General features: G+C 51.4%; 8 protein-coding genes across 8 annotated transcripts; 3 read left to right on the top strand and 5 right to left on the bottom strand.

The window, feature by feature from the left end:
* Nucleotides 1-172: 172 nt before the first annotated feature.
* VTN49DRAFT_2476 (uncharacterized protein) lies at nt 173-4930 on the bottom strand (the record flags this gene model as incomplete). The annotated part of the gene is made up of 1 exon (XM_069410205.1): nt 173-4930. One exon carries the CDS (start codon nt 4928-4930, stop codon nt 173-175), a length of 4758 nt encoding a protein of 1585 aa, XP_069269034.1.
* Nucleotides 4931-5694: 764 nt separating this feature from the next.
* Nucleotides 5695-8955, top strand: VTN49DRAFT_2475 (uncharacterized protein; the record flags this gene model as incomplete). Its single annotated transcript, XM_069410204.1, has 8 exons — nt 5695-5764; nt 5823-6133; nt 6183-6353; nt 6408-7732; nt 7781-7863; nt 7911-8214; nt 8273-8452; nt 8511-8955. The coding sequence occupies 8 exons, from the start codon at nt 5695-5697 to the stop codon at nt 8953-8955; spliced, it is 2889 nt and encodes a 962-aa protein (XP_069269033.1).
* A 198-nt stretch (nt 8956-9153) lies between these two features.
* On the bottom strand, nt 9154-9818 carry VTN49DRAFT_2474 (uncharacterized protein; the record flags this gene model as incomplete). Its single annotated transcript, XM_069410203.1, has 2 exons — nt 9154-9522; nt 9594-9818. The coding sequence occupies 2 exons, from the start codon at nt 9816-9818 to the stop codon at nt 9154-9156; spliced, it is 594 nt and encodes a 197-aa protein (XP_069269032.1).
* Nucleotides 9819-10846: 1028 nt separating this feature from the next.
* On the top strand, nt 10847-12337 carry VTN49DRAFT_2473 (uncharacterized protein; the record flags this gene model as incomplete). The annotated part of the gene is made up of 3 exons (XM_069410202.1): nt 10847-10939; nt 11008-11288; nt 11551-12337. The coding sequence occupies 3 exons, from the start codon at nt 10847-10849 to the stop codon at nt 12335-12337; spliced, it is 1161 nt and encodes a 386-aa protein (XP_069269031.1).
* A 1056-nt stretch (nt 12338-13393) lies between these two features.
* Nucleotides 13394-13829, bottom strand: VTN49DRAFT_2472 (uncharacterized protein; the record flags this gene model as incomplete). Its single annotated transcript, XM_069410201.1, has 3 exons — nt 13394-13652; nt 13707-13714; nt 13782-13829. The coding sequence occupies 3 exons, from the start codon at nt 13827-13829 to the stop codon at nt 13394-13396; spliced, it is 315 nt and encodes a 104-aa protein (XP_069269030.1).
* A 124-nt stretch (nt 13830-13953) lies between these two features.
* On the bottom strand, nt 13954-14317 carry VTN49DRAFT_2471 (uncharacterized protein; the record flags this gene model as incomplete). Its single annotated transcript, XM_069410200.1, has 2 exons — nt 13954-14088; nt 14153-14317. The coding sequence occupies 2 exons, from the start codon at nt 14315-14317 to the stop codon at nt 13954-13956; spliced, it is 300 nt and encodes a 99-aa protein (XP_069269029.1).
* A 339-nt stretch (nt 14318-14656) lies between these two features.
* On the bottom strand, nt 14657-17072 carry VTN49DRAFT_2470 (uncharacterized protein; the record flags this gene model as incomplete). The annotated part of the gene is made up of 2 exons (XM_069410199.1): nt 14657-16871; nt 16930-17072. The coding sequence occupies 2 exons, from the start codon at nt 17070-17072 to the stop codon at nt 14657-14659; spliced, it is 2358 nt and encodes a 785-aa protein (XP_069269028.1).
* Nucleotides 17073-18127: 1055 nt separating this feature from the next.
* VTN49DRAFT_2469 (uncharacterized protein) lies at nt 18128-20088 on the top strand (the record flags this gene model as incomplete). The annotated part of the gene is made up of 3 exons (XM_069410197.1): nt 18128-18954; nt 19006-19877; nt 19931-20088. The coding sequence occupies 3 exons, from the start codon at nt 18128-18130 to the stop codon at nt 20086-20088; spliced, it is 1857 nt and encodes a 618-aa protein (XP_069269027.1).
* Between the last annotated feature and the right edge of the window lie 216 nt (nt 20089-20304).

Genomic DNA, 20304 nt, shown 5'->3' with positions numbered 1-20304 from the left:
TCAAATCAAAACTTTTTCTTTTTTATTCATTCACGTCATTACCGTTCCATCATGACTCAGTCGTTGACTGGGATATACTATATGCAACGAACCTAAATAACCCTTCTCCCCATCACACATACACCCCCATCACGGACAAAAAAAAAAAAGGGCAGAAGACAGATGGAGGAAGCTAGCGGGTCCACTGCGAAAAATCCAACCCTTGAACGGCACCCGTATTCATCGCCGCCGACCAATCAGTCATATAATCCCGGGACGATCTCGTCTCCGACTCGGACACGGTGGTCGTTGTCGTCGTCGACGCCGGCTTTCGACGACCACCACCAAACACCCCTCCATCGCTGGCGTCACCCTCCGCCGCGTGGGTTTGTGCCGCGAGAACACGGTCACGCAGGCGTTTGATTTCTCGGAGTCGGTTGCGCCAGGAGGAGATGTGTTCGCCGCCCGCACCGCCGATTTCGCGACTGTTCCAGACGAGTGCGAAGACGGAGGCATTGAGAGCAAGGATGCGTACGTACCCGGCGAGGCTTTTCCCGGAGATGATCTTCCGGGTTGATGCGGCGGAGATTTCGGGGAGACCGGGCTTGCTCATGACACGGACGAGGTAGAAGGTGTTGTGGTAGGTGGCGAGACTGTTATCATCGTCCTTCTCGTCCAAGGTGGTGTCGGGGTCGGTGTCGTCGGCTATCCGACTCACTGGCGTGATGACGATGTTGACCGAGTTGAATTGCGACGGGATCGTGTCAAAGTCAAACGGCACGTTGGAGCGATTGAAGATGATGTTGACAAAGTCGTTGCCAACGTGCCGCTTCTTGTTGATGCACTGCGGGTCCTGCTCGCGGTTCGTCGGCATCATCGTCGTAACGTGGAAGACCAACTCGGTCACCCGGTCGCGCCACGCGTACGTGTACTCGCCGTCAATATCCGGGTGGAGGCCCTGTGTGTTGAAGTGCGCGCCCCGGATAGCCACCTTCGTGCCCAAGCCATCCAGGAAATGCTCATAGTCCCGACTGCCCTTCGTGTTGGCCAGGATGTCCGCCTCCAGAGTCTGGTTCCGGTCGATAAACACCACGCCGACCTTGTGCGAGTCCACAATGTCGTTGCGGTCGAACGTGCTGAGCGCCCGCCGTGTCATGTCGTCGTCCGGTAGCGGGATCGGCTGCATTGGCCGTGGAGTCGGAAACGCCGACGTCATCATCTGCAGCAGCACATGGCTCGGGAAGATCGCCGCCCGACTACCCCGGTCCACCACGTCTGGTGTCGCCGGTACCTGGTGTGGCAGCGTCGGCGCCGTCCGCTGCCGGTACTCTGCATACGTTGTCCCCGATGCCATCCGCTTCGTGATCTGCGTCAGCCCGGACACTCCCGCCGTCTCGATCGTTACGATGCTCGTCCCCACGATCCACGATTTCTTTGTCACAGGGCCGTCCTCAGGACTAGGTGGGAATGTTTCGTACGGAATCGTATCCCCCAGGTCCGAATACGTCACCCGCTGCATAAAGTCGATAAACACCTCGCTCTGCTCCTCAATCACCTCCCGCCCGTGTTCATCGGTGAAAATCAGTCGGCTCGTGATCCAGTTGACATGCTTCGCCCTGTCTTGGATCTTGAGCGACAGGAACCAAAACACCATCACATGGAACGTCAGCGCGTACACATAGCGTGACACGCCGCCCTGCCACGCTGTGTCAACCGATTCCGCCTGCGCAGCGGCAATCTCCCGCAATCCACCACTCAGCCGCGCAGTTACCGTGCTGCTGCTGCGCGAGTTACCGGGAGACTCCGGCTCCGCCGCGTAGCGTTGTTGCCGCGTCGTCTGGATGAAGCGGACGCAGATGCCGAACACTGTCCGAATCTCTTCCTCGCGAAGGTTGACGTACACGTCCGGTAGCCGGGCCAAAAGTGCCAGGAACTCCAAAATGTGCACTGCCAGGTTCGCCATGGTGATCACCTTGGACATCTTGTCGAGGATCGCATTCAGCGACTTGGTCACCGATAGCGGCATCTCGTGGCAGCAGACATCCAACGCGTGTAGACATCCTTGTGAAGTGCCGTCCCATGACCCAATCCCAAGCATGAATGCACGGACGAGCTCGTCTTTCTCGCTTTTGGCAAAGTACCCGTGGTATCCAATGAGCATCGTCAGCGCCTCGTAGATGCAGATCGCCACGTCGGCCTTTTTGATTCCGCTCCAGGCCGGCGGCTCCCGGAAAGTCTCGCCCTTGATTTGCCCGCACAGGACATTGCGCAGCATCTGGATCTGAGGCACAGCGCTCGAGAAAAAGTCCCGATTTGCTAACTGTGCTCCCAGATAGGCGACAATGTAACTGTACACATCCCAAGGCAATTCTCGTCTTTGGAGCAGGTCGATTACAGTCTCCAAATACACGGTAATCTTCAACGTCACCCGCTCCTGTGCCTCGGACGACTCGTCTTCCGGCTCCGGTTTCGATGCCGTCTTGAAGGCGAACACGCACGGGCTGGGTACTAGTGGAGGATCCTCAGGAAGACTCTGGGAACCTGCCATAGTCCAACTAGGCGGCGTCCATTTTATGCCCCGCAATTGAGAACTGCTCACACGGCTCATGGACCGCGATGACGTCGCCGACACGGTCGGATGAGGAGACCTCACTAGCTGCGTCGCAATTTCCTCTCCCATCGAGCTGCGTTCTGTACCGGACGCTTCGCTGGTCGACCCGAGTCTGCCCCCACCATCGGACGACCGGCTCATAATGTTCACAAGATACTCATTGTCGACGTCGGTAACCACCATGACTGCACCCTTTGAATCACATCTTAGTCGGAAAAAGAGCTTCAACACGGTGAGCAAGGTATCCGGTAGCCTCTTTTTCCATGTCTTCATGATAAAGATGAGAGCTTCAAAAATCAATTGGGCCCTGTCGGCCGACGTATTGAGGAAGCGCAGGAATAGTTTCACGAGGCCGGTCGCGCAGATGTTCGACAGAGAAGACTCCCCCTCCCCCGAGGCTGAACTGCGGCGTGACGATGATCCGGTAGTTTTTCCGTCGCTATCGACAAGATCGCCCGCCATGGGGGAACTCATGGTGTCAACAATGGTGCGTAGCATGTTATCGTCCCCCTTGCACGCAATGTCCACCATTACTGAAACCAGTGCCTCCAGATACAGCGGATCCTGCTCCTCAGCAAAGTCTTCCAACAATGCGGTAATCAGTCCCGCCCGTTCAAATTGTTCCAATGAATCCCGCTCGAACAATGCGTCCTTTAGAGTCTCCAGGGCCGCGACACGGACCTCGGTCGGTTTCTCGGACGAACGCAGGAACGATTCAATGAGCCATCGCGAGAGGGACTCCCAACCATCCTGACCAGGGAAGCATGCACGCCGGGCCATGAATGACCCAAGGAGGAGTCTTGCATGGGACGGAGACAAATGACGGTGAACCTTCATCAGGAAGCGCTCGGTCTCCGCTTGCTGCCCTGGAGTTAGCCGGTCCCAAACCTTTTCCAGCGCCGTTGCCAGGCGACCAACGTTGGTCACAATAGTGGCAACGGCCTCCTCTTGGCTGGTAGATGCCTTGGCGGGCGACCCCACCGTGGATTGTGATGATTGGGCAAGTTCAGTTTGAGCGCACACCACCAGTAGCTGCACAAATGTCGACCAGTCTGGCTCTTGAATACAAGCCACGGAATAATCGCCGTCCAGCATATTCATGCAGAGGTCTAAAATATCTGCCTTCACCCTCGCATCCTCCCAGTTCGCGACAGCGTGCAAGGAGTCGACCAATGCAGGAAATGACACCTCGGGGTGGCCCTCCTGCTTGCCATGCATGAGGATGAGATCTGTAAAGACAGCGATCGCACCCCTCACCACATTCAGATATCGGCCCCTTGTAGCTGGTTCATTATTCAGGAATGAGTGCAACGTGTTGACCATGAGCTGCTTCCTGGCAGAAAGCGCCAGGTTGCGTACCACCGCAGAGGTAGGATGGGCCAGTTGTTTCTTCACTGATGCATAGATGCTGCATAATACTTCCAATAGGCCCCCAAGTGCTTTTTCAGGCACTTCGGCATACAAGATGACAGCATCAAACACTGTCAGTGCGTTCCTGAGGTCGAGAACCACGCTAGTTTTCTTGCACACGCTGCATATCTCATCCAAAAGGTGTGCAATTTCGTCGTCCGATGTAGGCTGTGATTGTAGTTTGATAACTGTTGCAATGAACTCGAGCAAATGATCCAGATTCTCATCATCGTCGTATCGAAGACTTGGTCGAGGGATCTTATTTTTCCGTGCTCTGGACCGCGCCTCAGCGACTGCATTGTAGAGAGGCGTTATGCACTGCGCCAGCGTAGACAGGACAGGAAGACTAGTAAAATCCAATCTTTTGCCGTCATTTGACAATGACGCCATGGCATTTACCCGCGATGGAATGACGTTGGCTTCCGTTGGCAGCGAAATGGACTCCCATATCCTCTCTTTCGCTTCCGGTGAGAAATCCTGCCGCGTTGCAACGGCGTCCAACAGTTTCGCACCCTGACTCCGAACTTCCTCCGATTCCTTGTCGTGGATGAGATACGAGCCAGCCTCCCATAGAGCTAATGCCTGCTCTGGGGTAAACCGATTTAACACTCTGGCCACATTCTCTGCCTCATTTCCCGCCGTGGTCGGGCTTGTTCCGCGCTGCAATGTCCGCAGTGCAGTCTCGAAATCGGGAACGAGGCCCGGCTCCGCGCCCGAAGGCATGGGCACAGCGGCACGATTAAGCGACTCAAAGCCAAGATTTGTGCGGCTGATTCGACGAAGATCAATCTCACTACCCGGGCCGATCTCCGGGCTGGTCTCTGCGGTCGACAACGGCGAGAGGGACTTGCGACGGCCTGAAGCTAACGTCTTGAACACATCCGCAAGGGCGGACGGTCTATGCGACGACGGATCATTATCGGAAGGCATCCACGGTCGTCAAACTGCGTGGACAACTTTGATCCGACGCGTGGCAACGATATGGAGAGCAAATGCTGGGAGCGATGGACCGAGAGGCCGCCGTGGTGAGTCGAGAATTTTGAGTCAAAGGATTCTATACCAAGACATAGAGTTCAGAGGAGCTGCATCTGCGAACCTCGAACTTTCTAGGGGCTTGCCAGTTATCTTGTGCAGTGAGCTATTATGTTATTTCCATGCGATGGCGATGTGTTCCCTCCGTTGGCCAAATCGAATAAAAATCTCTGGCTCCTGATTTTTTCGTCGGTCCAGGTTGATAAGCATCATCTCCGAGATGGAGACGACAGGGTTTCTCCAAGGTCTACGGCTTGTTCACACCTCAACTGACTTCACTAGCGCTACAGTAACAAAATAGACCTCGCCGGAATCGATCATCAGCCACTTTTCTTTGCAAAACTGACTCGGAAAAGCGTCAAATCACAACATCAGGCTGCGAAAGATCGCACGGAAAAAACATTCTTCCATGTATTATCACGTGACTGGCAGAATGGCAGTAACCCCACCATGTTTAGCCCCTCACCGCCTACGTCCCGCCAAACAAACTGCCAAACTGGGTAAGGTCTCTTCTGCGAGTGATTCCAGTGCTGGGCCAAAAGAAGTTGTCAAAGCTCTCTGTTTTCTCCGAACCGGATCGAATTCGAACCGGATTGTTACTCCATCTATCGGCCGTCTTGAGATTTTCCATCGGTACGCCGCTCCAATCGTGCCGCTCCAAGATGGCTGTCAACCTCGGAGCTATCGCCCAGTTGCTGGAGGCGAGCTTAGATCCAAAGCAAAACAAGCAAGGTACGTCGCATCCACTCTGCTGCCGGTTTTCATGCAGGCGTTGCTCACGCAGTGACAGCCGAGTTGGCTCTTCGTCAGGAAGAGAAGAAGCCGGGATTCTCGTTAGCATTGTTACAAATCACAGCGTCTCCCGATTACCCCTACACCACCCGGTTGGCCAGCGCATTGTGCTTCAAGAACCTTATTAAGCGAAATTGGACCGATGAAGATGGAAACTATAAACTTCCCGAGAATGAGGTGGTCACAATTAAGCGCGAACTGATTAATTTGATGATTTCAATGCCCGCTGGCATTCAGACGCAGCTAGGTGACGCGGTCAGTGTCATTGCAGACAGTGATTTCTGGCAGCGATGGGATACATTGGTTGACGTACGTTAAATTACACTTTTGGGCGGGTTAGATGGCTGATAATGGGCAGGATCTTGTCGCTCGACTGGATCCGCAAAATCCGGCTGTGAATAACGGTGTTCTCTCAGTTGCGCACTCAATCTTTAAGCGGTGGCGGCCACTTTTCCGATCAGATGAGCTGTACACCGAAATCAACCACGTGCTGTCGAAGTTTGGGAACCCGTACTTGTCCCTGTTTGAGGTGAGTGATGCGATCTGCTGGTCCAATGCTGGCCATTCCGTTAACAAAAAGTAGAGCCTGGACGCCTTCATCAAAGCAAACGAGTCCAACAAGGAGCAGCTCATCCAGGGTTACACGCAACTCAATTTGATGATAAAGTTGATGTACGACCTAGCTTGTCACGATCTCCCGCCAGTCTTTGAAGACCACCTCTCGTCCATTGCAGGCATTCTTCACAAGTACCTTCTTTACGACAACCCATTGCTCCATACGGACAATGATAGTGAGGCTAGTCTGCTGGAGTTTGTGCGGGCTGGAATTTTCGAAGTGTTGACATTGTTCGTACAAATGTACCTGGATGTGTTTGGGACGCACGTCGGGCAATTTGTGGGGAGCTCCTGGAACCTGTTGACGAACATCGGTCAGGAGACGAAATACGATATTCTAGTCAGCAAAGCCCTTCACTTCCTTACTTCGACGACGAGCGCTCCGGAACATGCTGCCTTATTCCAGGATGAAGCCACGCTTAGTCAGGTGATTGAGAAGGTCATACTGCCCAATGTTACCCTACGAGAGTCCGACGAGGAACTGTTCGAAGATGAGCCCATTGAGTTCATTCGTCGCGACCTCGAGGGCTCCGACACTGAGACAAGACGGCGAGCAGCCACCGACTTCCTGCGCCAGTTGGCGTCAAAATTCGAGGCGTCAGTCACAAAGGTCGTTTCGAACTACGCAAACCATTACCTCGCCGAATATGCTAAAAACCCTGCATCAAACTGGAAATCCAAGGATACGGCAACGTATCTATTCTCTGCTATTGCTGCCAAAGGCCAGGCTACTGCAAGCCATGGCGTCACGACGGTCAATCCCCAAGTGAACATTGCCGAGTTTTTCCAGAACAACCTCGCGGCGGATCTGATCACGGAGGGCGACATTCACCCCATCCTGAAAGTGGATGCCATCAAGTACCTCTACCTCTTCCGGAGTATCATTACAAAAGATCAATGGCAAGAAGTCTTTCCGCTGCTGGTCCGACACTTGGGATTCTCCAATTATGTTGTATACAGTTATGCCTCGATCGCGGTTGAACGCGTTCTCACCCTGACCAGCAGTGATGGACAACCTGTCATCGCACCCAGTGCGATCCAGCCACTAGCCAAAGAGTTATTGGAGCATTTGTTCCAGCTTATTGAGAAGGACCCATCGCCACCCAAGGTGCAGGAGAACGAGTTCTTGATGCGATGCGTGATGCGCGTTTTGATTGTCATCAAGGAGGGAATTGTTCCTCATACGGATAGTGTACTGCAGCACTTGATTAAGATCACAAAACTCATCAGCCAGAACCCCAGTAACCCTCGGTTCTATTACTACCATTTCGAGGCAATGGGTGCCTTCATTCGGTACGTGGATGGAGTTGCCTAATTATTCTAATCGCTAACGTATTATAGTTTTGCGGCGCCGGCAGACCCAGCCAAGCTCGAGCAAGCCTTCTACAGTCCATTTGCAGAGATCCTCCAAGCTGATGTGCAAGGTAGGATAGCGCACTGGCCACCTACTTCAGATACTGATATTCTTCAGAATTCATGCCCTACATCTTCCAGCTGTTTGCGGCTCTGCTCGAAGCGAATCCTTCGGCCACATTACCGGAGTACTACCGGAGCCTGATTGCTCCTATACTCATGCCGGTGATGTGGGAGTCGCGAGGCAATATCCCTGCCTTGGTGCGCCTACTGTCGTCGATTATTCCTCGGGGAGCTCAGGTTATCCTTCAGAACGGCCAGGTGGAGCCTATTCTCGGCATTTTCCAGAAATTGTTGTCAACAAAGGCGAATGAAAGTCATGGCTTCGACTTGCTGGAAAGCGTGGTTGAGAATTTCCCACCGTAAGTCTCGCCGTTCTGTTGTGAAGGTTCTTTTTCTGCTAACTCGAATGGACGATAGGGCCGTCTTGGAGCAATATTTCGTTCAGATCATGCAGATTATCCTGACACGTCTGCAAAACTCGAAAACAGAAAACCTGCAGCTACGGTTTGTCCGGTTCTATCACTTTATCTCTGCACATGACGAGAAAGGCTACAGTGCGGACTTTTTCATCAACGTTACGGACAAAGTGCAAGCTGAGTATGTCGTCCAGAAACTGTAACCCCTATTACCAGTCCAAGAAGCTAACAAATTGCAGCCTGTTCACACCTATTTACCTCAACATCATCCTCCCTGACTCTCAGAAACTAGCCAAGCCACTGGACCGGAAGACTGCAGTGGTTTCCTTCGCGAAGACCCTTGCGAATTCCGAAGCCTTCGCGAACAGATACAAGAAGGGGTGGGCTTACACCTGCGAGGCGTTGCTTAAACTGCTTGAGCTTCCGCCTCTCCCGGCAGCTCGGGATGACATCATTCTGGATCACGACGTTGACGAGCTGGCGTTTGGCGTCGGGTTCACTCCTCTTAACACTATCCGACCGCGTCCTAGAGATCCTTGGCCGGAAACCGGGCCGGATCTCAAGGTGTGGGTCGGCAAATATCTGAAGGAGGCTGATTCAAAGCATGGTGGACGGATCAGTGGATTTGTTCAGGAACGGCTATCGGACGAGGCCAAGAAGGTTCTCGCCAGCTACATGACATGATGGTGATCTTGATTTGAAGTATACTAATGATTTGTCGTACTGTAATGTCGCCTTTATCATGATGGTAGAGGGGGAAAAAAAAGTTTTCCTTCTATGATATCTCTCTAAATCATTACAATACACACCAGGACACTATATGTACAGACATCTCGTTCAATGCGAGGGTCATGGATTCAAAAGCCATTCTCACGGAAAGCATCAATTTGAAGCCTTTAACTCCCGTGATCCCTCTTGACGATTGTCACCCTCCACTTCCTCCACTTCTCCTTGTGTTTCCGCTTCCTCCTCATACTCCTGCTGCTGTTCCTCCTCCAACGCCTTCTTCTTCTTCTCCTCCAAAGCACGATACTTCCTACGCGCCTTCTTCGCCCTGCTTGCCTTTCTCTTTCTCTCTATCTCCCTCTTTATCGCTGCGCGTGACTGGTCCCCTTTCTCCAACTCATCCACTTTCTCCGCAAGAAGCTCCATTGCAATCTTCTTATTTTGAGAGCGAGAACGCGTCGCTTGCGATTTGACTACAATACCCGTCGGTTTGTGTTTGAGTTGTACGGCGGAATTGGTTTTATTCTGTTTTAGAAAGGCCACATTAGCTTCCACTCCGCGAACGTGCATATGAGTGGGAAGGGAGGAAGGAGTACAATTTTCTGCCCGCCGGGACCCGAGCCTTTAATGTAGGAAACCTCAACATCCTTCTCGTCGATTTTCGGTCGCGGCGGCAATTGCTTCTTAAAGAGTGGGAAGGAAGCAGAGAACAGACGATAGTGCGGTTGCTGCGGTCGGAATAGCGCAATTCTGCAGCCTGTCGGAGGCCTTGGAAATGTCCTCCGCAGCAATTGAGGCAATATTGACGAGGGAAAAGCCATGGCGACGAGGGTTTTATGCACCATTCACCAAGACCATGTGCTGCGAAGACTGCATTCTAGGTATAGTCTACTCGACTAGCGGATCGAGTGACGAGGGGCGCATTGTCGCCATATAGATCTATGGGTGCGGACTGAATGCGCCGCTGGAAGGAGAAAGCTTCTTTCGCAGATGTGGTTCTCGTTTACCTCCTCGCACTTGTGATTAAAGGCGAGTTGCGATATCTCGCGCCTAGTTTTGAGCTGTGGTAAGTTATCTCCGTATCAACGACAGTTAAAATTAGGCTATTGAGAAACTGGGTGGAGATTATTGATGGGTGTGGCGGGATCAGTGACGATCGTGCCGCATTCTGTATCACGAGGCACATTGTTGTCACTCAACTATCGAACTACGCGTAAACACCCATCCAGGTTAGGAATCTCTCGTTACAACCCTAACCCTAACCTAGGGCCAACCAAAAAAATACTCGGAGTCTCGGTTGCCGTCCTCAGTCACCCCAGCCTTAGTAGACACATAAGTACTTAGGTAGTTTGCTGACTGAGAGACCACCTCAGTGATTGAGAGTGGCGTGCGCGATTGGGAGGGAAAAGTAGTTAATAAGAGAAAAAAAGAAAATGATGACATGCAACAGCTGGGATTCGCTGGTGGTCACCCACCCAACTACTAACCAGCCGGCGTGTGGCTTAAGTACGGCTGAGCGGACGGGAAGCCCTGTTTTCCACACCCTATGGTCGCATGTCCTTAACCTTGACTCACAATATGATTTTAACCTATCTTATTGCTTGCTACTTTATTAGATTACACTACTCTGTAAGGGTTGCGCAGTTGTCGTGGACTCGTCGAAGTACTCCGTATTACTATTGGCAACAGGACAGTTGCGTAGCCTACTGGAACTGAAGGGTTCTCAGATATGAGCCAGCATGCCCCAAGCGAGTCCTTCGAAGCTAATACTTAGGTAGTTATTCAATACCAAATAGGCCTACCACATGACTCCATCCAAAGCGGCGTCCCAGTTCGAGTCGGGCACATCATGGCGTATGATATTGTCGGCTATCTGCCTCTTGAGCTCCTCCTCTATGTCGTAGAATATTTGGATTTGGAAGATATCGTCCGGAACCAGAGAGTGCGTATCGCGCAACTTGATATTCGAACGGTGCTGGAGAGTAGTGGTTGAATCCTGACAGGGTTTAGGTATCCAGAAGATGGCGCACTATTTTTTCGAACGATGTGATTATCGCACCTCTTCTGCGCGAGACTCTGGCGTTCCTGGGCCTGGATAAAGAGGATGTCAGTACAAATGCAGCAATCGGTGACGCGATGAGCTATTTCCGATGGCGACATGGCCTACAGCATGCTCGACCGGTCAAGAAGGTCTTCTTCCTCTGGTCGAAACCCCCGGCAATCTATTCACGCACGATTACGTCCAATACCATTTGCGCCGACCGTGCTATTACATTCATCATCGCTATGAAGTTGAGATATTGAATCTTGGAACTGGTGAAAGATCGGTCTGGCCGTGCAGCAGGACAGGGAGAATCAGTCATGTCAGCCTGTTTGATTGCTATCTTGTTCTAGTCTCGACCAGATGGTTCGTAAAAGAGAACGGATATTTTGTGTAGCCTGCCACCGTCTAACATTTTATTTCAGGATTGATAGGGATACAGCCATCTTTTATTTGAGGGTATGGGATATATACGCAAAAAGGAAAGTCGATCAGCAAATTCCTGCGTATAGCGTTCTCCCCGAAACCTTCTTTAGCAGGGTGGTCATCGCCGTCGCGGACAGCAAAGTGATTATCGCTCCTCCACCCAATGGGTATTCTTATCCCCTCTTTGTCTGGGACCTGAGCTCGAATCACATCCATGAGATTGGTAGTTTCTCCAATTTGTGGTTGTGCCACTTGGACCCGGTTGAGAACGTGCTGGTGGCATTCCAAATCGACTTGGACAAGCAGCCCCCAGAAGTGCAACAGACCAAGTGGAAGATAACGACGAGACAACTGCTAGCGAAGAAAAAATTCACCCTGCCAGTGCCGGCTAACTGTCCCTTTGAACCTTGCTTCCTGCTTGGCTACACTAATAGAACTTACGGCCGCATAACAGTGTCCCAAGACATTGTAGAAAGTCACAGCAACACCACAATGCGCCTTGAATACGACTACGTTGCCGATTGGCTCACTGTCCGGCGGGGTTTTCGCGATGAGCCCATCGGTCACGAAAAGTACGAACGCTGCGCCAATCTGACCCGACACCTGACGTATCGTACTACCTGGAGGGGAAATCAGCTTGCCATCTACAATGCCATGACCGGCAAGGTAACCCTGCACCAAATTCCGTTGCTGGACGGCCCTGAAAATGAACACCGCACATTGTTGAACCTGAAAAATGGACAACGCGCTGTCTATCTTTGTGGAAACCCCGAGGTCTTTGTCATGGCAGATCAGACCGGCGCTGAGCTCTGGTTTTTCAATCCGAACTTTATTCCAACACTATCAGAGATAGAGAGCATTTACAGCGGCTAGACGTAGGTTAAGCCGGTGAGTTTGTTTTTGAAAGTAAGGACAAATTTCCAACTGTTCCCTATCTTTCTCTGCCCTCTCCAGGTTTTACCTTCAGGCAATCTTGACTAACGAAACTGTTATAGTAGGCATGGATCGAGAGACAATATCCTGCTTGGTATAAAGCTAGGTGAGGCGACGGGAGGTGCCGTAGAAGCTAGTCTTATATTCATCAAGAGAAGGGAGAAAACCGTCTCAGAGAATGGCAAAGACTTTCATGATTTGGAACCTTGATTGACTGCAGTGAACAACATCCCCTCATCTACCCCCTTCTTTCTAAATATCCCGCACTATATTTCTCAACGGACGAGGAGAGCAGATCAGAGGGCGGATAAACTCTTCACGCCCTTGGCAATTCAAAAAAAAGGGCTCGATAGAATGATCTATATCTGTAAATATATTTTCTTTCCCTTGCAATAAAGCGATGAGTAAACTAAAGGTTAGGCACAAAGTTTGGATTGAAGAACCAGATCTGGAAGCCATCACGGTTCACCAGACAAAGAATTTCACGGTCGCCGATGACTAGCATTCCAGATCCCTCTTCATTTACATTGGGTCGATCTTCATCTTCACCTTCCGAGTGAATGCTGTAATCGTCGTAATCGAACAAGAACTTGCGAGTCCTGTACTCTCGGATATCTAGCTCGTACCAGAGCATGGATCTCGTGCCGTTGTCGGTGTTGTCGATATCAAGGCGAAGGAAAAAATCGTTCCAATACCAGACAAGGTAAGGGGTGACATGCTCGAAGAAGTAATCTTCAACGGGAAGTGCGTAGTTGACCTATTGGTAGCTGAGCTTGTCAATGATATGGTCGTACATGAGGTCCATCATCCGAGCTTATCACGACTTCGGGAAGTCAGCCGAAACACAGTCCCATGGTGAAAAGTGCGACGACTGGGCCTCGATGTTGGTCGGAACTTTCTCCCCTCATCCAGCAGCGAGAGATGAAAATGTTTTTTGTTCAGAAGCTGCCCTGTCGACGTCCACTTGGTCTGCTGCGCCTCTGGTGTGTGCTTGTCTCAGTCGATTTCAAATGTCACGAGCACGTCCTCATCCACGTCCAGATGCCACAACCAAAATTCGCGGAAACTGCTTATTTCATGGATTTGATCCGCGATCAAATCCCATATGTAAATGGGCTGAGGTGGGTCGGAGTAGCACTCGTTCGAGTTGAAGAGGACCACTTTATCCTTCTCGATATAAACATTCTCAGGGCGAAAAGAAAACTGTCTTGTTTTTTTCTGGTGTGAGTGGATATTCCACACTGTCACATGTCCCCTGCGCTCCTGTTAGACGATGCGGGCAATCATGGAGGCAGAAGTGGCTTCATACTTATTATTCTTCCACGTCAAAGACAAGGTAGCGATCGGACAGAAAGAAGCGCCAGACCGAATTATTCTTCCTTACTTCTTCGTCGGTCCACAGAATTGCCTTGTGATTTTGAAAGTCCAACATGTTGACTGAGTTCCTCCCCGATGAGCAATAGCACACTCGTCGAGAATGATACGCAGAGAGCCATCCTGTATTCATAGATCCCCAGAGCACAATCCTCTTTTTGATGGGCCGACCATACTGCAAGTTATGGTGCCATTGGAAAAAATTTCATTGCGTCCTTAGTTGGTACATCCTTGAGGCCCAGGAATGAAAGGGTTCGGCGCAAGGAGAACTGAACGACTGTTTGAGACTCGAATATCGTGCGCCATCGCTCCGAGACCTAAAAGGCTCCGGTGAGGACTTAATGACCCTCATGAATCGACGAGTGGCCAATCAATGCGTACCTTTCGACATTGGACAAAATCTGTTGGATCTAGATACTCCAAGATGTGAAGGAGAATCTCGAGGGGCAAAGAGCTGATCAAATCATCTTGCACCTGCTCTGACTCGGTGATTGCAAAGTCAGACCAATTTTCAAAGTCAGGCCAGTTGACAAAGTCATCCGTCATTGCGATTAAAACAGGCAAACTATCGGCACTGAGTGGAAGGAAAGAAACCTGCCAAGAAGAGTTCCATGTAGGTGACCCGAGGAAGAGATTGGTGCATTCAATTCCTTTAACGTGGTTGTTGCTCTAAGAGTCGGGTTGACACTAGTTTATTTTCATGAACTGCAGCTCATCCCGCATCGCAGTCATGTGGTGAACCCGCCAAATTGGGCGGCTCATGCAGTCCATTACAGCTACCAACTTTGCCATCGGTACTTGTGCTGATTTGTGCCCTTCAAGATACAGGATGAATAAACGCGATATAAGGGAGCCGACTGAGGATCGATCTATATACAGCCAAGGTTAGTTACTAACAAGTCCAAACAGCAGCTCCGTCCTGGTCCAATACGCATGCGCTGCTTCTTGGATCGAGCCAATGATTCCATCCCCAGTCTCAATATCGCCCTGCAGTTTCTCGACGAAACTGCCCAAGGAATCGGCCTGCGCGTCGCCATCGGCACTGGGAAGAGAAAATGCATTGCGGAGGTAGAATGCATCAAACAGCAGCTGAATCTTCCAGTCACGGGTATTCGTAATGTCCGCAGGTTCCCCGGAATCCTTTGCTGTTTGATCATCATCCGAGCTGCCAGAAGCAATGTCGTTGCTTGCGTTGCCTTCTGGTGTCTGACCTCGAGGGTTTTCAAGTTGGTCCAGCTTAGATTCTAGACACTCGGCCACGCGCTTATTGAGGGTCTGTTTCAGAACCCGCGTGGCAGAACGATTCCACAAATCCGGTCCACAGGACTCCATAGCTTCAGAAAGTCGTAGGAGATATTTGAAAGTCGACGGCAACGGCTGGGTAGGGAGCAACGGGTCGCCAGCCCAAAGGGTGCGGCCGGGGACAGGGGCCGTGGCGGATGTAGGACCTCGGAGCATCGTTTCTGGCGACGCTTTGCTCAAGGTTGTTCTAGCAAGCATCTCATGCAGGCCGGGAATCAAGCGGTCTGCAAAGCTAAAGTCATCGTCGCCTTGCAGGACATTAGATGGCAAGTCGCGCCGAAGGTCTCGTATCAATCGTAGGAGAAACGCAGCCTTTCCGCGTTCATTGTCAGAACCGAATGAATGGATGGTGGTATCGAGTGACGATTGCAGCTCTTCAAATGCTTGCTTGGTCGCTGTTTTGATCGTTTCAGTGAGGAGACGGGGATCGTCTTCCACAAGTAAGCCTATCATATTGGTATCGTCCTCGTCTTCGTCGCCAGCGAAATCATTTTCCCACTTCGTGTGCCGTAACTGCTCAATGAGCGTTTGAGAACGCTCAATTGTCGATCGCCAAGAGCGATATAGCTGCAATACTTTTGCCAGCTTCGCATCTTGGCCGAGAAGAGTGTCCATCACAGACTGTTTGAATTCCGCAGCTCCATCAGAGTAGTCCATCGATGGAAGCGACGAATCCCAGAGAGATTTCACGGAGCCGTCGTCGCGACCATCCCACTTCGTGATTACTGAGTCGGCTTCAGCACCAAGCGATTCTAATTGCTTCGCTTGTTGCTGCAGGATCCGTATCAGTTGCGCGTTGAACATGTCCCTGAGACCCTCGAGTACACTCAAGGGCGAGTGCGTCGGTGTCGCGCTTGCTTCTGCCAGCCACATGTCCACAGTTCTCTTCCGCAATGAAATTAGCTCCGCAACGTCGGCTTGGTTCTCTAGCGGGCCACGACAGGCATCTACGAACTGGCCGAATGCCTGCCTCGACCAACTTTTGATTATTTTCTCCGCCTCTGCTTTGGAAACTTCGTTTAGCTTGATCCATGGCGTGAAATGCTTTACGCCGTCGGCAACCCATCGCTCGAAAACGTCAATGTCGAGTTCGTCCACACCTCGGATATCGCCATCGCTAATAAGAGGACGGGATTGGAGACTGCCAAGGGCGTCCAAAAACCGGCGAGAGAAGAGAGCTTTGCTGTTTTGCAGAGTTCGAATATAGAGATTCAAAGCCTTTGGTATGACCTTGCTAGCCGAGCTGCCCTGCTTCAGCTGTCTCAGAATCTGTGTCTGACGGACCTGGTGAAAATGTCGAATGACGTCAATGGAAGACATGTTGCTGATCAGACAGTACGCCGAGAGGCAATCAATGATCTCGGGTGGCGTCAGTGTAGGCGAACCGAGTTTCCGATCAATTCGTCGGAGAGTGGTCTTTCGCAGAGTCACGAGTTGTGACCGCAGCGAGTCTACGAACGGCGGAGCATCCTCGCGTTCGGATAGCGTCTTGTGCAGAAGCCTTGATATGACGAGCAATTTGGACGTCAAAAGTAGCGACTCGTGTCTTCGGAGCAGTCGTGAAATAGTCGATGTACACCGATGGAGGAGCGTCAATTGAGCGACTAGGGATTTATCGAACTCCTGACCAGGCTCGGTCGTATCCCGCTGGAGCTTGTTGACTTGATGCGACTTCTTATCGATGATATCGGCGTTGCAGTTTCGCCCAATGGTGCTCAAGGTGCTTTCAACCTCCTGGATCTGGTTGTTCATGTTGACTATGGTTTCCGCTGTTGACAGGAACTCACGATATCGCGCTCTAATCACCAGCCACTGTGTTTAGCATTCCGATCTTCTACCGAAAGATTGAGACATACCCGACCAGCGACCGAAGCTTCTCTTTATTGCTGGCGATATCGCGACGGAGCTCCTGCTCCACGCGGCGCACCGTGGGGATCGGGTACTGGAAGGCATCTTTCCAAGTATTCAGGCTCTGAATATCTGGCGAATCCGATGCCATGGCGAAACTCACGGATTCTACGCAGAGCAGCTCTGGGACTCGGCTTGCCGTGCGATTTACGTGTCCAGAGACTTGAAGCCGAAGGAGGGTGTGCACTAAGAGCTTCCTCGTACATTTCAAACGCATGCTAACCAAATTGAGAAATTCACGCTAGTAATTTTCGCTGTTTTTTAAAGTAACATCTCGAAAATCTGATGAAATGTTGATCCATTCTCGTACTGTGATTGGTAACATACTCTCGGCGCTTGTTATGCAAATGCTTAATCTAATTAAACTGCGTGTTTGACAAATGAGCTCTCTTCAAGCTCTCCTCGAATCGCTCCTAGTTTCCAGCTCTTTCGTCACGAAGTGGGAGGTATTTGGTTGTCCCAGAGACGCTCCAAATCAATTTTTGCTTCTTTCTCCATGACGAAGGAGCCTCTGGCTATGATCCAAGGCCGACTGAATTGAAAATTGTCATGCTCGGCTGATCGGCGGCCGCCATGATCTCCGGTCATTTTGTAGTCAAAACTCGCCGGTGAAAGTCAAGGAATAAACTCGGACCGACCGACGATCAGAGAAACTTCCCCAGGTCCTCAAGGTAGCATTCTTCTCCCTTGATTTCGTTGCCGAATTGTTATTTTCCCTCCGAGATTCCGCCTGTGGCTAGTGTTTTCTTTACCTTTCTTATTTTGCTTCTAAATCGGTTGTCGGCGCCTGAATACACAGGTGCAAAAAAGCTCCGTGGTCCTCGGAGTCCGTTCCCGTCGCCCGTTGCTAGCGGGGCTTTTTTCTGAGCAACGGATTCCCGCAGTCAAGAGTCCCAACACGCCCGCCGTCTTCGCAAGCGGTACTATTTTCAGCTTGTGATCTGTGCTTTGGAGTCTGACTCAATTGAATGTATTGAGTTTATGTGGCGTCCACCGCCTGTTTGCAGCCTCGAATTTTCGACGTTGCTTTAAATCCAGCAAACTCTGGGAGAACAGCTACATTGCAATGTTGGTATTCACCTTTTGAGTGAAACTGAAGTTGATCTAGTTGAGCTGATCCTTGTTTGACGGTCACAGTGAGCCACCATGCACGTCGGCGCCAAGCTGCTCGAGGAGCAATCGTCCGGGCGACCGGGCATCTCCTTCGAATTCTTCCCGCCCAAGACCGCACAGGGTGTGCAGAACCTCTACGACCGCATGGACCGCATGCACGATTTGGGCCCAGCATTTATTGACATCACATGGGGCGCCGGTGGCCGTCGTGCAGAGCTGACGTGTGAAATGGTCAAGATTGCCCAAACGGTGTTCGGTTTGGAAACAGTCATGCATCTCACATGCACCGACATGCCGCGGGAAAAGGTGGACGCGGCCTTGGAGGCCGCCTACAATGCGGGCTGTACCAACATCCTCGCTCTCCGCGGCGATCCGCCTCGTGAACGGGAGACTTGGGAGGCGACCGAGGGAGGGTTTCGGTATGCCAAGGACCTGGTCAAATACATTCGCGAGAAATACGGCAACCACTTCGATATCGGCGTCGGGGGTTACCCCGAAGGAGCAGACGACAATCCTGATGTCGATCAGCTGATCGATCACCTGAAGGAAAAGGTCGATGCAGGTAGTTCCTTTGTAATAACTCAGATGTTCTACGATGTCGACAATTTCCTCGAGTGGGTGCGTAAGTGCCGGGCAAAGGGCATTACAGTTCCGATCGTTCCTGGCATAATGCCCATTTCGACGTACTCCGCATTTATTCGCCGGTCGAATTGGACTAAAACCCGCATCCCACCCGATTGGCTCGAGGCATTGGAGCCCGTCAAGAATGATGACGCACAGGTGCGGGAGATCGGGACCAAGCTGGTAGCGGACATGTGCCGACGACTACTTGCCTCTGGTGCAGTCCATCACTTGCACTTGTAAGCTTCCATAAACTGGTCTGGGAAGATGGACAACACTGACCGAACCAGTTACACGATGAACTTGGCCCAAGCGACACGAAAGGTTTTGGAAGAGCTCAAGATGGTTCCTTCTCCGGAAGCGCCTCTCCAGAAGCCTCTGCCATGGCGCCAGTCGCTCGGTTTGCGACGACGGACAGAAGACGTGCGACCCATCTTCTGGCGTAACCGTCATCAATCCTACATCGCTCGAACACAGGATTGGGATGAGTATCCGAACGGACGTTGGACGGACTCGCGGTCACCGGCGTTCGGTGAACTGGACACCTACGGCGTGGGCCTGAAGGGGACCAACGAGCAGAATATCCAGTTGTGGGGTGAGCCCAAGACGCTCCGGCAGCTGTCGAACATTTTTATCCGCTATCTCGAAGGGAAGCTGGAGCGGCTGCCCTGGAGTGACTCGCCCATCACTGCGGAAGCAGACGTGATCAAATCAGAACTGATCGACTTGAACCGGCGCGGTTTCCTGACCATCAACTCACAGCCGGCTGTGAATGGAGTCAAATCAACACACCCAGTTTACGGTTGGGGACCGCAGAATGGCTATGTGTATCAGAAGGCATACTTGGAACTTTTAGTACCGCCGAATCTCATCGATGAAGTGATCAACCGGATTGAAAAGAACCCCGATCTCACATACTACTGTGTCAGCAAGAACACAGAGCTCCGGACCAAGTCAAACGAGGGCCCGAATGCGGTAACTTGGGGTATCTTCGCCTCCAGGGAGATCATTCAGCCGACGATTGTCGAGAGTGTGAGCTTCATGGCCTGGAAAGATGAGGCATACTTCCTTGGCGACGAATGGGCCAAGTGTCACGCTGCGGACAGTCCCAGCCGGAAGTTGATCCAGAAGGTGATGGACGAGTGGTACTTGATCAACATTGGTAAGTGTCCGTCTGGTCACATGTTGAAACTCTGAAAGCTAACAGAGGTTCAGTAAATAATGATTTCCATAAAACACACGACATTTTCGAACTCTTTGATGGCCTCGAGGTTGATAATCTCGATGCCGAAGTGCCTGATGCCAAGGCCGATGGCGTGACCACGAACGGAGCAAATCAACCTGCTCCTGCGGAGAACTCCGCAGAAAACTAACTCTTTATCATTCCTTTCTGTTAAACATTCAACATTACTTTCCGAGCATTTTGAGGTTGGATGGGGGAAAAAATAGGAGGCCCCTGAACGGCGTTTACGGTTCAACAGCGAAAAGAGGGTTGGATTTTTTCCCATATGATGATGAGTTATGACATGAACTTCAACAGGTTCACGACATTTAAGACATATGTTGAGTTTCGCATGCATTCTATCTTC

The sequence above is a fragment of the Thermomyces lanuginosus genome (genome assembly GCF_041956635.1).
Source record: "Thermomyces lanuginosus strain ATCC 200065 unplaced genomic scaffold VTN49scaffold_27, whole genome shotgun sequence".
Classification (NCBI taxonomy): domain Eukaryota; kingdom Fungi; phylum Ascomycota; class Eurotiomycetes; order Eurotiales; family Trichocomaceae; genus Thermomyces; species Thermomyces lanuginosus.
The sequence above is the reverse complement of the archived record's forward strand: the minus strand, read 5'-3'. Positions and strand labels throughout refer to the sequence as shown.